Source organism: Mesoplodon mirus (genome assembly GCF_964341445.2).
Source record: "Mesoplodon mirus genome assembly, chromosome: 6".
NCBI lineage: Eukaryota > Metazoa > Chordata > Mammalia > Artiodactyla > Ziphiidae > Mesoplodon > Mesoplodon mirus.
In genome coordinates this window covers 1,532,819-1,547,933 of record NC_138982.1, presented here as the reverse complement: position 1 = coordinate 1,547,933, position 15,115 = coordinate 1,532,819, and the positions used below count along the sequence as shown (strand labels likewise).

The window sequence follows — 15,115 nt, the reverse complement described above, 5'->3', positions numbered from 1 at the left end:
CCCACCAACTTGACTGAAATGCCATCACAATTCCACATATATGTTCAACTGAAGGCTCTTGTTGTTATATACAGTAAATATTCATTTAGATTTACCCACATATTTACTGTTGCCTTTCGTTTCTTTCTTTATCTCTTGAGCTTCCATCTGGGGTCACTTTCCTTCTGCTTGAAGAACATTCTTTTAGTATTTTCTTGGTGCAGGACTCCTAGTGACAAATTCTCTCAATCTTTGTTGATCTGAAAATGTCTTGATTTCACCTTTATTCTGGGTATAGAATTTATTTCTGGTTTGGCAGGGAAAAAAGTCATTTCTTTGTGGACATCATTCTATTGTCTTCTGGCTTTCACTGTTTTAGCTGACAAGTCAGCTGTTAGAAGCCATTTGTAGATCACCTTTTTTTCTTGGTAAATATCTCGTTTTGTTTTATTTTGTTTTCTTTGGTAACTTTTCAGATGTCCTCTTTGTCTTTAGTTTTCAACCTAGGTAAATATTTCTTTTTGTTTATCTTGTTGAGGTTTTTGGATTTCTTAAGTACATGGCCTTCCTCACTTTTGGCAAAATCTCAGTCAATTTATCTTCAAATATTGCTTTAGCCCATTCTCACTTTGTTTTCTCCTTCAGGGATTCACAAAACACTCATATTTGACCTTCTCACTGTATCATCTTTTCTCTTCTCCTCTCTTCTATATTTTCTATCATTCTGTCTGTGCTTTATTCCAAACATTTTCTTCTGTCATATCTTCCAGTTCACCAACTATCTCTTAATCTTTAAGGCCTTAATTTCATTTATTCTATTTTTCAACATTATGATTTCCACTCACCTTTTAATAGTTTCCAATTCTTTCCTGAAATGCTCAGTCTTATCTTTTATCTCCTTGAACACAGTAAACATAGCTATTATAATTTCCTTTCCTTTCTTTTACTTTATTTCTTCCTGTGAAAACATCCTTCCTGGAGCTTGCCATTCTCAAATACTGGTTAGTTACTCTAGGCTACCTGTATATCTGTCATCTTGGGAACTCCCTTCACCATTATTCTGGAGGCTTTTTGTGCTTTTCTGCTTTTTGCTTTTTTAAAAAATTCTCTGTCATCTTCTTCGTAAGTTTACTTCTCATTTTGGTAGAACATGCTTTTGAGATTGTATATGTCTGAAAATACCTTTATTCTCTTTTCACATCTGGTTGAAAGTTTGATTGGCTGTAGAACTTAGTAGTAAATTTCACTCAGGATGTTGTTAGTTAAATGTGAATCTTTCAGACTTTAACATTTGGTAATGGCCGACTAGGTATTCTGAGCCAGTCCATATACACTGAGGACAACTATATAAGTAAGATTTCTTAAAAACTGTGCCTGAAGTCAAGCGCTAACATGATAGGGAAGAATTTCCAGGTCAGCATCTGGGCTAGGCTAGAGGTGGAGGGAGGTGAGCCCAGAGTTTGGGGCAAGTATTAACTGAAAGTAGAGAAGTCAGCTGAAAGGATAAGAGGCCGAATGGGGGTTTTGATAACTTCAAGGGGCTAAGAGAATAAAAGATTTGGTGCCCAAGACAGCTCTGAACCCCTCCTTGCTTTGAGTTGGGACCCTGAAAGGCCGTACCCTAGGAGTAAGAATGGGCCAGATGTAGAACAGGCCTTCTTGAAACTGCCAATCAACTGTAGACATCTGAATCTCTGAAATCAGTTTAAGATGATCTTAAAAGAGTGCTAATGTCTGTCCCCAGGCATCTCCAAAGTGCTAGGGACTCCAGGAACTTGGAAAAAACAACCTAAACTTTCTCCAAAGGGAAAAAAAAACACTATTCTGTGTCTTAAACTATTTCTTCAAATAATTTTACAAATACAGTGCTTGATAACCCACTCAGAAAGTAACCCCACACACACAAGAAGATAAGACAACAAAAGTGAAAAAAAGCAGAAGCAATAAAAGATAGAAAGAGATCCATGGCAAATCTAGATATTGGCATTATCAATTCTTCTTATCATTGAGAAGGTACTTTTTTAAAAAGCAAATAAAAATGAGACAGTTACTAATTCCCCAGAAAACAAAAACATTGCACAAGAAATAAGTTTGATTATTATTACGCTATCTGACTCAGTTGTAAATAATAATTACCATCTTAATGATATAAACACTAAACACTGACCTAACGAAAAATTAAGATATACAATTCTGGCAGGATGAGGGGATGGAAATTGTATATGAGAGCAAAGCCCTTAATTTTCATAGCAGCAAGTTATTAGATAAATTAAAGTTATTAGATAAATTAAAGTTATTATATATTATATTATATATATATTATATTATATATATATTACATATTATATATTATATATATATAATATATATATTATATTATTAGCAGCAAGTTATTAGATAAATTAAAGTTAAAACTGAAAATTAAGAATATTGCCATAAAATGTTATATAGAAATATGAAGAGAATAACAAACAAACAAAAAAAAGAGTAAAAGACACTGAAATGACTGCCTCAGAGAAGCAAGAATCCTAGGTTCAGAGGACTAGGGCAGATGGTCACTGTTTTTTCTCACGAGCTTTGTAGAACCATTTTTCTTTTCATTTACTATGAAGGCAAGCATAAATATAAAATGTGAAGAAAAGATTATTTAATTTCATTTATTTACCAGAGTCTGGTTCATAATGGGCACGCGACAATATCTAAATTTCTTAAAGAAAAAGAGGAGGAAGAAAGAGGTTAATAGCTGAGAGCAAGAGATGGCATTAGAGAAATGGAAGTGAAGGTTTGAAAACTGTCGGTATGGATGATAGCGTTTTAACTACAACTTAGAGTTTTCAAAGTGGTTTCTTAAAGAGTAACTCAATCTTCACAACAACACGGGAACATAGGGATTATATCCTAATTTTACACATGATGAAATGGGCTCAGAGAGGTTAAATTATTTGTCCAAGGCCATTCAGCTGAGAAAAGGCACAGCCAGGACTCCAAATTCCTTACTTGTTTCATTAGCTCTAACTGCTCTGTAGGGCATTAGAAGGTAACAGCAGCAGAAACGTCCATTAAAACCAATCCAATCCCAACAATGTAATCAGAAAACAGATCATTCACTTATGAAACAAGTTGTTTATACTAGTACTCCTCCAAGTATGATCTGCAGATGGGCTGGAGCTGGTCACAACAGCAATCCAGTGTGAGATAAGAACCTTGAAGCAGAATGTAAATCAACTGTTACAAAACACACTGCTTAGTGCAATTGACATTTTTATACAGCAAAACTTTCTGTGAAGTGAAGGGTGCAATGTACTACTTTACATTCTGGTGCAATCCTTTCATCTCACCATGGACCTGTCATTTCAGTAGCACTGGTTTATACCATAGGACTAACTGCTTCTAGGCCTGAAACTTTCAAACAAATAAAACTGACAAAAACTTAAAGCTGTATATTCTAGTTCTTCTATCATGTGCTATTCAAAGTAGATTATAAACATATTACCAATAACACAGTGAAATTACAATTTCACAGACAAACTCTATTGAACAGATTCCTATAATTAGTGTTTGGTAAAAACACTTTACCTATAGAAACTTAATCAACTTCCAGCAACCTAATCAATGAAGCAGCAAATCATTGACAGCTACATTTCTAAACATCTTTTATGTCCCCAGGCCAAACCTGTAATCTTCAAATCTTTACTAAGGAACCTATCTACTCAATCTCTTTAATTCCTCTTTAAGGTATTAAGTACAGGCATACTTCAGAGATACTGCAGGTTCCTTCCAGATCACAATAAAGCAAATACTGTGATAAAATGAGTCACATGAATTTTTTCGGTTTCACAGTGCATATAAATGTTATGTTTACACTGTACTGTAGTCAACTAAGTGTGCAAGAGTATTATGTCTAAAAAACAATGTATATATCTTCATTTAAAAACACTTTATTGCTAAAAAAAAAAATGCTAACCATCATCAGAGCCTTCAGTGAGTCATAATCTTTATGTTGGTAGAGGTTTTGAAATATTGCAAGAATCACCAAAATGGGACTCAGAGACATGAAGTGAGCAAATGCTGTTAGAAAAAAGGTGCCAACAGACTTGTTCAACACAAGGTTGCCACAAAAGTTCAATTTGTAAAAAAGTACAATATCGGCAAAGCATTATAGAGTGAAGCGCAATAAAACGAGTAGTTTTATTACTGCATAGAGTGCAGTAATGCCCGTGACATCAAAACTAAGCTGCAGGGCTTCCCTGGTGGCGCAGTGGGTGAGAGTCCGCCTGCCGATGCAGGGGACGTGGATTCATGCCCCGGTCCGGGAGGATCCCACATGCCGCGGAGCGGCTGGGCCCGTGAGCCATGGCCGCTGAGCCTGTGTGTCCAGAGCCTGTGCTCCGCAACGGGAGAGGCCACAACAGTGTGAGGCACGCATACTGCAAAAAAAAAAAAACTAAGCTGCAGGAGTAAGTTTCAACAGCCTCAGCATGAATATTCTCATGATCACACACACAGGAATTTCCTTAATGGGTTTCTAACAAAGTAAACAACTTAGATATCCACATATATAGTTGATGGTTTGAACTGTGCAGGTTCACTTATACATGGATTTTTTCGATAAATATGTACTACTGTACTACACCACCCAAAGTCGGCTGAATCTGTGGATTCAGAACAGATACTGATACAAGGGCCAACTGTAAAGTTATATGTAGATTTTCAACTGCATCAGGGATCAGTGCCCCTAACCCACAGGTTGTTCAAGAGTCAGCTGTACAGTGTTTTTTAACTAGGAAAGCACTATCACCTTAACTTTCTAAACAGAACTACTTTTGTTTTACCCCAGGAGAAATGAAGAAGTAGTAACTAAAGTAACTTACCATGGAGCACTGACCCTACCTAAATTACGATTTTTAAAAAATCAAATATGATTATCATTCCATGCACTTTTTTACCCACCTTCTATATCTTCATGAGGTCTAATTTTATTTCTTTTAATTTTTTAAAATTTATTTATTTATTTTTGGCTGTGTTAGGTCTTCATTGCTGCACGTAGGCTTTCTCTAGTTGCAGCGAGCAGGGGCTAATCTTCGTGTGGTGTGCGGGCTTCTCATTGCAGTGGCTTCTCTTGTTGCGGAGCACGGGCTCTAGGCATGTGGGCTTCAGTAGTTGTGGCATTCGGGCTCAGCAGTTGTGGCTCACAGGCTTAGTTGCTCCGTGGCATGTGGGATCTTCCTGGACCAGGGCTCACACCCATGTCTCCTGCATTGGCAGGCATATTCTTAACCACTGTGCCACCAGGGAAGTCCCATGAGGTGTAATTTTAAAATACATTCTCAAAAGTCTACCCAAATTTTAAAATAAATTCCAGTTTAGCAAGTGGCATTCTCAGAACACTGAATCTAACATGGCCAATGTTACTATGTACGGTTGACCCTTGAACAACATGGTTGAACTGCATGAGTCCACTTATACATGGATTTTTTTTCAATAAATACTACAGTACTACATGAATTCATGGATATGGAATCTCAGATAAGGAGGATTGACTGTAAGGTTATATGTGGATTTTCGAGTGCATTAGGGGTTGACGCCCCCAACCTCCACGTTGTTCAAGGGTCAACTGTACTGCTTTGACCCAAAGTGCACATGGCCAATTGAGAGATTCTCTTGCCAAGGAAAAAAACACTTTATGAAACCTAACTCTTTCCTTGTGACGTGAAACATTTCTAAAATATTCTTGATAAGTGAGTATCATCAACAGAATCTACCACTCACAGAAGCACCCCTGAAGAAGCTGAATGACAGCACTAATGAGTGGTGATCCTACTGGTAGGAAAGCCCATCCAAGTGGGGCTTGGGACCAGTGTCTCCCTACAACTCTTCCAATCCTTCTGAGATCAACATTGATGCCAGAAATTTAGGGGCAATTCTTGCACTTATATATGCTTTCTGCTTCCCTTCCAATATTTAATGTTCTTTTCACTGTACCAGCTAAATTAAGAGAAATCAATTAGCAAATGTTATTAAACTTTTCCCCCAAATCACCAATAACATTGGGTGATGAGATTGCAAATAATATTTATTTTCCTCTTTTCTTTCTTTTTCCCTAATTGTCAACAAGTGCAAATATAAATTTTTTAAGAAGAGTTTTCTGAATTTTATTTTAAACCTAACCAGAAGAAGCCAATTATTGAATTTGGGGCTTAACTTTTTACACTAGTCATACAATGAGGCCAAAAACAACGTTCACTAAACTCAGTGATTATTAACATAGGCATGTAATAGAATGAAGGTTTTTACAAAGATCATGTGACACCCTTTACATTTTCTTAAAGAAGTTATTGTATGTATTACATGTGACCAAGGTAACATGATCCTTGAAATAAATATTAATATTCTTACGCATTTTCACCAACGAATTCTTCTTCTGAAAGAAACCATCAGAATTTGACACACAAATGCTTTCTTTGCATTATGAAAAAGACAGTATCACCAGTTCAAGATGGCAGTGTAGGAAGATCCTGAACTCACCTTCTCCGACAGACTCACTGGATCTACAGCTAAATATGGAACAATTTCTTCTCGAAAAAAAGAACCTAAAGGCTGGCTGAGTGACAACTACACATTGGGTAAAAGAGAAGAAAACCATACAAAAGCCTGTAGGGGAGATGGGGGCACAATCTCACCATAAACCTCACCCCTGATATAGCAACCAACAACCAGAAGGGAACTCAAAACTCCCTGAGAAGCAAAGGGTTCAAACCCCACATCGGGCACCCCAGCTTTTAAGACATGCACTTGAGAGATAATCCCCCAAAACATCTAATTTTTGAAAACCAATGGGTCTTGTGTCCCAAGACCCACAAAATGATAGTGATGAGAAACACCTCCTAGAGGGCTCATGTGCTTGGACTCACCCACCCCAGAGTCCAGCTCAGAGGCAGCCAATCATGCCTAGACTTAAAGTGAATAAGGCTCACCTGCTTATATTAAAACCTCCATCACAGGGGCAGGCATCTAGTTCAACACACACATCTAGGAGCCTGCTGGAACGCTCTGGGAACAAAGACTGGCAGGCACTACACCTTTGCTGTGCTCCAGAGCACCAGTATCTCTCAGAAGGGAACTTTTACACACACCAGGTGTCCTGACTTTTACAGCTGCTACCCAGGATATGATTCTTGGTTACCTGGCTCTGGAGGCCAGGGGAGCTTGTGTTCTGGGTCCCAAGGAACTGTAATAATTGGTGTCACCCAGAAAGGAACTCATGCCCCTGTCTGGTGCCTGGATTTTTGTGACTGATGCTAAGGAACACCTCTACATCAACTGGCTCTGGTGGTCAGTGGGGTTTATACTCATGGGTCCTACAGGACAGTAGCCCAAGGAGAAAGAGTTCTTAAACAGCTACAACCCCGAGGGCACAGCAAAGGCAACAGACCCAGGAGCTCAATCTTTCTGCGAAGGAAAACTATTAACTGATCATCCTGACTGCTAAGTGAGGGCCAAGCTTCTGATTAGGCATGCATCTTGGGGGTGACTGTAATCCTTTCCAGAGACCTTGGAGGGCAGGCGCTACCTTTGCTTTCACATTCTGCTGCCTCTAGTGCACCAGTGTCTCCTGGATGGTAGCTATACACGTGGCTGGTGCCCAGGGGACTCCCCTCGATTACGTAGCTCTAGGTGACTGGAGGGATTTGCATTCCTGGATCCCACAAGACTATGGCAATCAGAGGGATAGTTCTTGGCAAGCTACCAACCCCAAGGCACTGCACAGAAAGCAGAATGAGGCACACTCCCTAGGGTTTCTGTGAAAGAGTCCTCTTTACTTGTCTTGGACCTTCAGCCTGAGGAGCAGGCTTCAGGTCTGGCTCTCATTTAGTGGCCTACAGAGTTGCTAGCAAGGAACATAGGCTGTGGACGCCATCTAGGCACTCTCCCTCTGCCTTGCTCCAACCCATCAGTATCACCCAGAAAATAGTTCATCTGGAGCCCACATAGTGGACACCTCCAGATCACCTGGCTCTGAGGACCAATGTGGCCTACCCTCACAGCCCCTCAGAACTGTATATATTTGCATACTTTAAAAGCTGCTGCCCAAGGGTCCAGATTCCAGTCAACCTGAATCTAGGTGCTGAGATCCTCCACTCTGGGACAGTGACAGGTTTTGGCACATCCTCAACTACTGGGAGCTACTAAAAATATAATAGGCTGCCTGGACAAGCACAGAGGTTTGAGAGACAACCAGGAGCTGAGGCAGGGTTAAATAACAAGGTTCATCTCCTACACAAGGCCACTCGATCAAGACCAGAAGAAGTGGTTGTTTCATCTACTGTACTGAAACCAACAGAGAATCGAGCAAAATGAAGAAACAGAGGAATATGTTCCAAACGAAAGAACAAGATAAACCTCAGAAAAAATCTTCATGAAATGGAGATCAGTAATTTACCTGATCAAGAGTTCAAAGTAATGGTCATAAAGATGGGGAGAAGAATGGATGAACGCAGTAAGAACTTCAACAAAGAGATGAAAAAATATAAGAAAGTACCAAATAGAAGTCACAGAGCCAAAGAATGTAATAACTGAACTGAAAAAAATATGCTAGAGGGGTTCAACAGCAGACTAGATGAAGCAGAAGAAAATACCAGTCAGCTCAAGCACAAGGCAGTAGAACTTACCCAATCAGAGCAGCAGAAAGAAAAAAGAATGAAAAAAGGAATTTATGGAACAACATCAAACAGACTAACATTTACTTTATAGGGCTCCCAGAAGGAGAAGAGAGAAAGGGGCAGAAAACTTATTTGAAAATATAATGGCTGAAAACTTCCCTAACTTGGGGAAGGAAACAGACGTCCAGATCCAGGAAGCCCTGAGAGTCCCAGAAAAGATGCTACCAAAGAGACCCACACCAAGACACATTATAATTAAAATGTTGAAAGTTAAAGACAAGGAGAGAATCTTAAACGAAGCAGAAGAAAAACAACTAGTTCTATACAAGGGAACCCTCATAAAACTATCAGCAGATTTTTCAGCACAAACTTTGCAGGCCAGAAAGCATGATACATTCAAAGTGCTGAAAGAAGAAAACTTCCAACCAAGAATACTCTACAGAGCAAAGTTTTCATTCAGAATTGAAGAAGAGATAATGAGTTTTCCAGAGAAGCAAAAGTTAAAGGAGTTCACCACCACTAAACTAAACTGGCCTGACCAGAAATTTTAAAGGAACTTCTTTAAGCTGAAAGAAAGGATGCTAATTAGTAACAAGAACACACATGAAAGGATAAATCTCACTGGAAAAGCAAATATATAGTGAAGGTAGTGGATTAATCACTAATAAAGCTAGTATACAGGTTAAAAGACAGAACTATGATTATAATAATTAGCTAAAAGATACACAAGGTAAAAATACATAAAATGTGACATCAAAAACATAAAACATGAGAGTAAGTGTTGAGCTTTAGAATGGGATCAAACTTAAGATGTTATCAACTTAAAATAGACTGTTATAGATATAAGTTGTTAAGTGTAAGACTCATGGCAACCACAAAGCAAAAACCTAGAATAAATATACAAAAGAGAAAGGAACATAAGCATACCACTAAAGAAAGTCATCAAACAACAAAGGAAGAGAGCAGGAGAAGAAAAAAGGAACAGAGAGAAACTACAAAAACTGCTAGAAAACAATTAACAAAATGGCAATAAGCATATACCCGTCAATAATAACTTTAAATGTAAATGGACTAAATTCTCCAACAAAAAGACATAGAGTGGCTGAAGGAATAAAAAGCAAGACACACCTATATATGCTGCCTGTAAGAGATACAATTTCAATATAAGGACACAGACTGAAAGTGAAGGGATGGTAAAAGAGATTCCATGCAAATGGAAACGGAAAAGAAAGATGGAGTAGCTATACTTATATCACACACATACAAAAAAAGACTTTAATACAAATGCTTTAATAAGAGACAAAGAAGACATTACATAATGATAAAGGGGTTAATCCAATGAGAGGATATAACATTCGTAAATCTTTACGCAGCCAACATAGGAGCACCTAAACATGTAGCACAATTATTAACAGACCTAAAGGGAGACATAGACAGCAATACAATAAAGGTAGGGAACTTTAATATCCCACTTACATCAATGGAAAGATCATCCAGATAGAAAATCAATAAGGAGACATCAGCCTTAAACAACATGTTAAACCAGATGGACTTAACACGTATTTATAGACCATTCTATCCAAAAGCAACAGAATACACATTCTTCTCAAGTGTATATGGAACATCTTCCAAGATAGGTCATATGTTAGGCCACAGATCAAGTCTTAATAAATTTAAGAAGACTGCAATCATATCAAGCATCTTTTCCAACCACAATGGTATGAAATGAGAAATTACACAAAGAAAAATGGGAAATACACAAATATGTGGAGATTAAACAACATGCTACTGAATAACCAATGGGCAAAGAAGAAATCAAAAGAGAAATAAAAAAATACCTTAAGAAAAACAAAATGGAAATGTAACATGCCAAAATTTACAGAATGCAGCAAAAACAGTTCTATGAGGGAAGTTCATAGCGATAAACACCTACCTCAAGAAACAAGAAAAGCCTCAAACAACCTAACTACACCTTAAGGAACTAGAAAAAGAACAAATAAAGCCCAAAGTTAGTAAATTAGGGCAGAAATAAATGAACTAGAGACTAAAAAGACAACAGAAAAGATCAATGAAACTAAGAGTTAGTTCTGTGAAAAGAGAAATAAAATTGACAAAACCTCAGCTAGACTCACCAAGAAAAAAAAGAGAAAAAACTCAAGTAGGTCAGAAATGAAAGAGGAGATATTACAAGCGACACCACAGAAGTACAAAGGATCGTACAGACTACTATGAAAAATTACATGCCAACAAATTGGACAAACTAGAAGAAGTGAAGAAGCTCTGACAAACATATAAGCTACTAAGACTGAATCATGACGAAATAGAAAATCTGAACAGACCACTTACCAGCAAGCAGATCAATTCAGTAAACAAAAACTCTCTCAACAAATAAAAGTCCAGGACCAAATGGCTTCACTGGTGAATTCCACCAAACATTCAAAGAAGAATTAATATCAAGCTTTTTCAAATTCTTCCAAAAAATATAAGAGGTGGAATCTTTTCAAAACACATTTTATGAGGCCAGTATTAGCCTGATACCAAAACCAGACAAGAGTGCCACCAAACAAAAAAAAATTTCTTTTTACAGGCTAATATCCCCGATGAACATAGATGCAAAAATTCTCAACAAAATATTAGCAAACTGAATTCAGCAACACATTAAAAGGATCATATACAATGATGAAGTGAAATTTATTCCAAGGATACAGGGATGGTCCAACATCTGTAAATCAGTCAGTGTGATACACCTCATTAACAAAATGAAGACAAAAATCATATGATCATCTCAACAGATGCATAAAAAGCATCTGACAAAATTTAAATCCATTTATAATAAAATCTCAAATCTCTCAAAAAAGCAGGTATAGAGGAAACATACCTCAATGTAGTTAAGGTCATATATGACAAGCCTACAGCTAAATCATACTCAATGTTGAAAAGCTCAAAGCTTTTCCTCTAAGATCAGGAACAGGACAAGGATGTCCACTCTTACCACTTCTATTCAACATAGTATTGGAAATCCTAGCCAGAATAGTTAGGCAAGAAAAGGCATCCAAATTGAAAAGGCAGAAGTAAAACTCCCTGTCTGCAGATCACATGAAAACACTAGGAAACCCTAAAGACTCTATCACAAACGAACAGAACTAACAAATGAAGTCAATAAAGTTACTGGACACAATATCAATACACAAAAATCTATTTTTTTTAATAATAACAAACTATCAAAAAGAGAAATTAAGAAAACAATCCCATATACAACTGCATCAAAAACAATAAAATACCTAGGAATAAATTTAACCAAGGAGGTGAAAGATCTGTATACTCAAAACTACAAGACATTAATGAAAGAAACTGAAAAAGACACAAATAAATGGAAAGATATTCTATGCTCATGGATTGAGAATCAATATTTTAAAACTGCCATACTATCCAAAGCAATTTACAGATTCAGTGTAATCCCTATCAAAATTCCAATGGCATTTCTATACAAATAAAACAAAAAATCCTAAAACTTGCATGGAACTGAATAGCCAAAGCAATCCTGAGAAAGAAGAACAAAGCTGGAGGCACCACACTCCCTAACTTCAAAGTATATTATAAGGCTATTACTACATACAAACGGTACTGTGTTGGCATAAAAACAGAGACTTAGATCGATAGAACAGAACAGAGAATAGAGATAGCAGAAATAAACTCACACATATATGGTCAATTAATTTATGACAAATAAACCAAGAATATACAATGGGGAAAGGACAATTTCTTCAATAAATGATGTTGGGAAAACTGGACAGCCACATGCAAGAGAATGAAGCTGGACCACTAACTTACACCATTCACAAAAATTAACTCAAAATGGATTAAAGACTTGAACATAAGACCTGAAACCATAAAACTCCTAGAAGAAAACATAGGCAGTAAGCTCCTTGATATAGGTCTTAGTGATGATATTTTGAATCTGCACCAAAAGCAAAAGCAAGAAAAGTAAAAGCAGCAAAAGCAAAACTACACAAGTGGGACTACATCAAACTAAAAAGCTTCTACACAGCCAAGTAAATCATCAACAACATGAAACGGCAACTTATTGAATGGGAGAAAATAACTGCACATCATGTATCTGACAAGGGGCTGATATCCAAAATATACAAAGAACTTTTACAATTCAATAGCAAAAAAACAAACTATCCACTGAAAACATGGGCAGAAGATCCAAATAGACAGTCTTCCAAAGAAGACATACAGATGACCAACAGGTACATGAAAAAGATGGTCAACATCACTAATCATCCAGGAAATGCATATCAAAACCACAGAGATATCAACTCACACCTTGCAGAATGGCTAGTATCAAAAAGACAACAAATAACAAGTGTTGGCAGGGGTGTGGACAAAAGTGAACCCTTGTACACTTGGGTGAGAATGTTAAGTTGGTGCAACCATTATGGAAAATAGTATGGAGATGCCTCAAAAAATTAAAAATAGAACTGCCATATGATCCAGTAATTCCACTCTGGATATTTATCTGAAGAAAACAAAAAAACATTAATTCAAAAAGATATATGCATCCCCCTGTTCACTGCAGCTTTATTTACAATAACAAAGATGTAGAAACAACCTAAGTATCTATTGATGAATTAATGGATAAAGAAACTGTGGGGGGCTTCCCTGGTGGTGCAGTGGTTGAGAATCTGCCTGCCAGTGCAGGGGACATGGGTTCGAGCCCTGGTCTGGGAAGATCCCACATGCCGCGGAGCAACTGGGCCCATGAGCCACAACTACTGAGCCTGTGCGTCTGGAGCCTGTGCTCTGCAACAAGAGAGGCCGCGACAGTGAGAGGCTCGCGCACCGCGATGAAGAGTGGCCCCCGCTTGCCACAACTAGAGAAAGCCCTCGCACAGAAACGAAGACCCAACACAGTCAAAAATAAAATAAATAAATTTATATTTAAAAAAAAGAAACTGTGGTACACACACACACACACACACACACACACATAAAGAATATTATTCAGCCATAAAAAAAAAAAGTTGCCATATGCCACAGCATGGATAGACCTTGAAGGCATTACGCTAACTGAAATAATTCAGACAAAGAAAGACAAATATTGTATGATCTCCCTTACATGTAGAATCTACAGAAACAAACAAAAAATAAGCCCATAGATATAGAGAACAGATTGGTGACTGCAAGAGACAAAGCTTGGATCGGGTGGTGGGAGGAATGAGTGAACTGTGTATTGTTTTGTTTTAAATAAATTGAATTCAAAAATTTTTAAATGCTTTCTTCAACAAATATTTAAGAAACATATTTATTATAAAAGGTAAGGTGAAAATATCAAAAAGAGTAGCAAATCATCTGCTTTACCTCTTTGTGTTTCATATCCATCTGACTCCTGAGAGCCTTAAGTTCCCGTTCACGGATGTCCAGGCAAGTTTCTAGAGCATGTGTCTGTCCTTCCCACTCAGAATTTTTATGAGCTACCATTATGTCAATCTGTTTCATGAGCTCCTGTAGTTCTGCTTCACAGGATGTCAAAAATCCCCTATAAATAAGGACAGACCCTTAAGAACATAGAACATATCTCCAAGTGGCTTTTCATCTTTCACATGTAAAAATATAGCAGATGTAGGGGCTTCCCTGGTGGTGCAGTGGTTGGGAGTCTGCCTGCCAATGCAGGGGACATGGGTTCGAGCCCTGATCTGGGAGGATCCCACATGCCGCGGAGCGGCTGGCCCCGTGAGCCACAATTACTGAGCCTGCGCGTCTGGAGCCTGTGCTCCGCAGCAGGAGAGGCCACGATAATGAGAGGCCCGCGCACCGCGATGAAGAGTGGCCCCCACTTGCCGCAACTAGAGAAAGCCCTCGCACAGAAACGAAGACCCAACACAGCCATAAATAAATAAATAAAAATTTTTAAAAAAGCAAAAGAAGTCTGAATGAAGTATGGTCTTAAAAAAAGAAGAAGAAAAATAAAATAAAATAAAATAAATAAAAATAATAAAATATAGCAGATGTAAAGCTACCTAAAGTGGAACAGTGTCAACAAATAAATTATCAGAAGCAGAGAACAGGATCTCTGAGCTTTTCCTTTTAATGCTCACATAAGATGATCACTTATTCCACGGAAGTTTGTCTTCCTCCAGTAGCCGACCTAAAGCCTAAGTCAACTGGTCAAACGTGAGGTTTATGTTTGAAGTCTGGTTTGTGAGTGAGACTTCCACAACCAACAACTAGCTCTTCTGTAGCATTTTAGGGAAGCTTTCAGGAAGAATCCAGGAAAGCGTATGTCACATTCTCAGCTAGTCAAATAAAATAAAAAGCTTTGGAAACAAGTAGGCTATTGGGAAAATGACAATACAATTTTAAAAGCTGTTTTAAGAACCTCCATCCTTGAGCCAAATTTATTCCAACGATTTCTTTCCAACTTATTATTAGAAACTTACCGCATCCTATCTTATTGTTGTAAACTTACTGAT

At 37.8% G+C, this 15,115-nt stretch overlaps 1 protein-coding gene across 1 annotated transcript in view; it reads right to left on the bottom strand.

The window, feature by feature from the left end:
- Positions 1–15,115, bottom strand: part of CEP63 (centrosomal protein 63) — an 89,685-nt gene that overhangs the window by 66,341 nt on the left and 8,229 nt on the right. Inside the window, exon 3 of the mRNA XM_082625399.1 lies at positions 14,004–14,181. Coding sequence (XP_082481525.1) covers positions 14,004–14,181 — 178 coding nt within the window. The remainder of the gene's footprint in view (positions 1–14,003; positions 14,182–15,115) is intronic.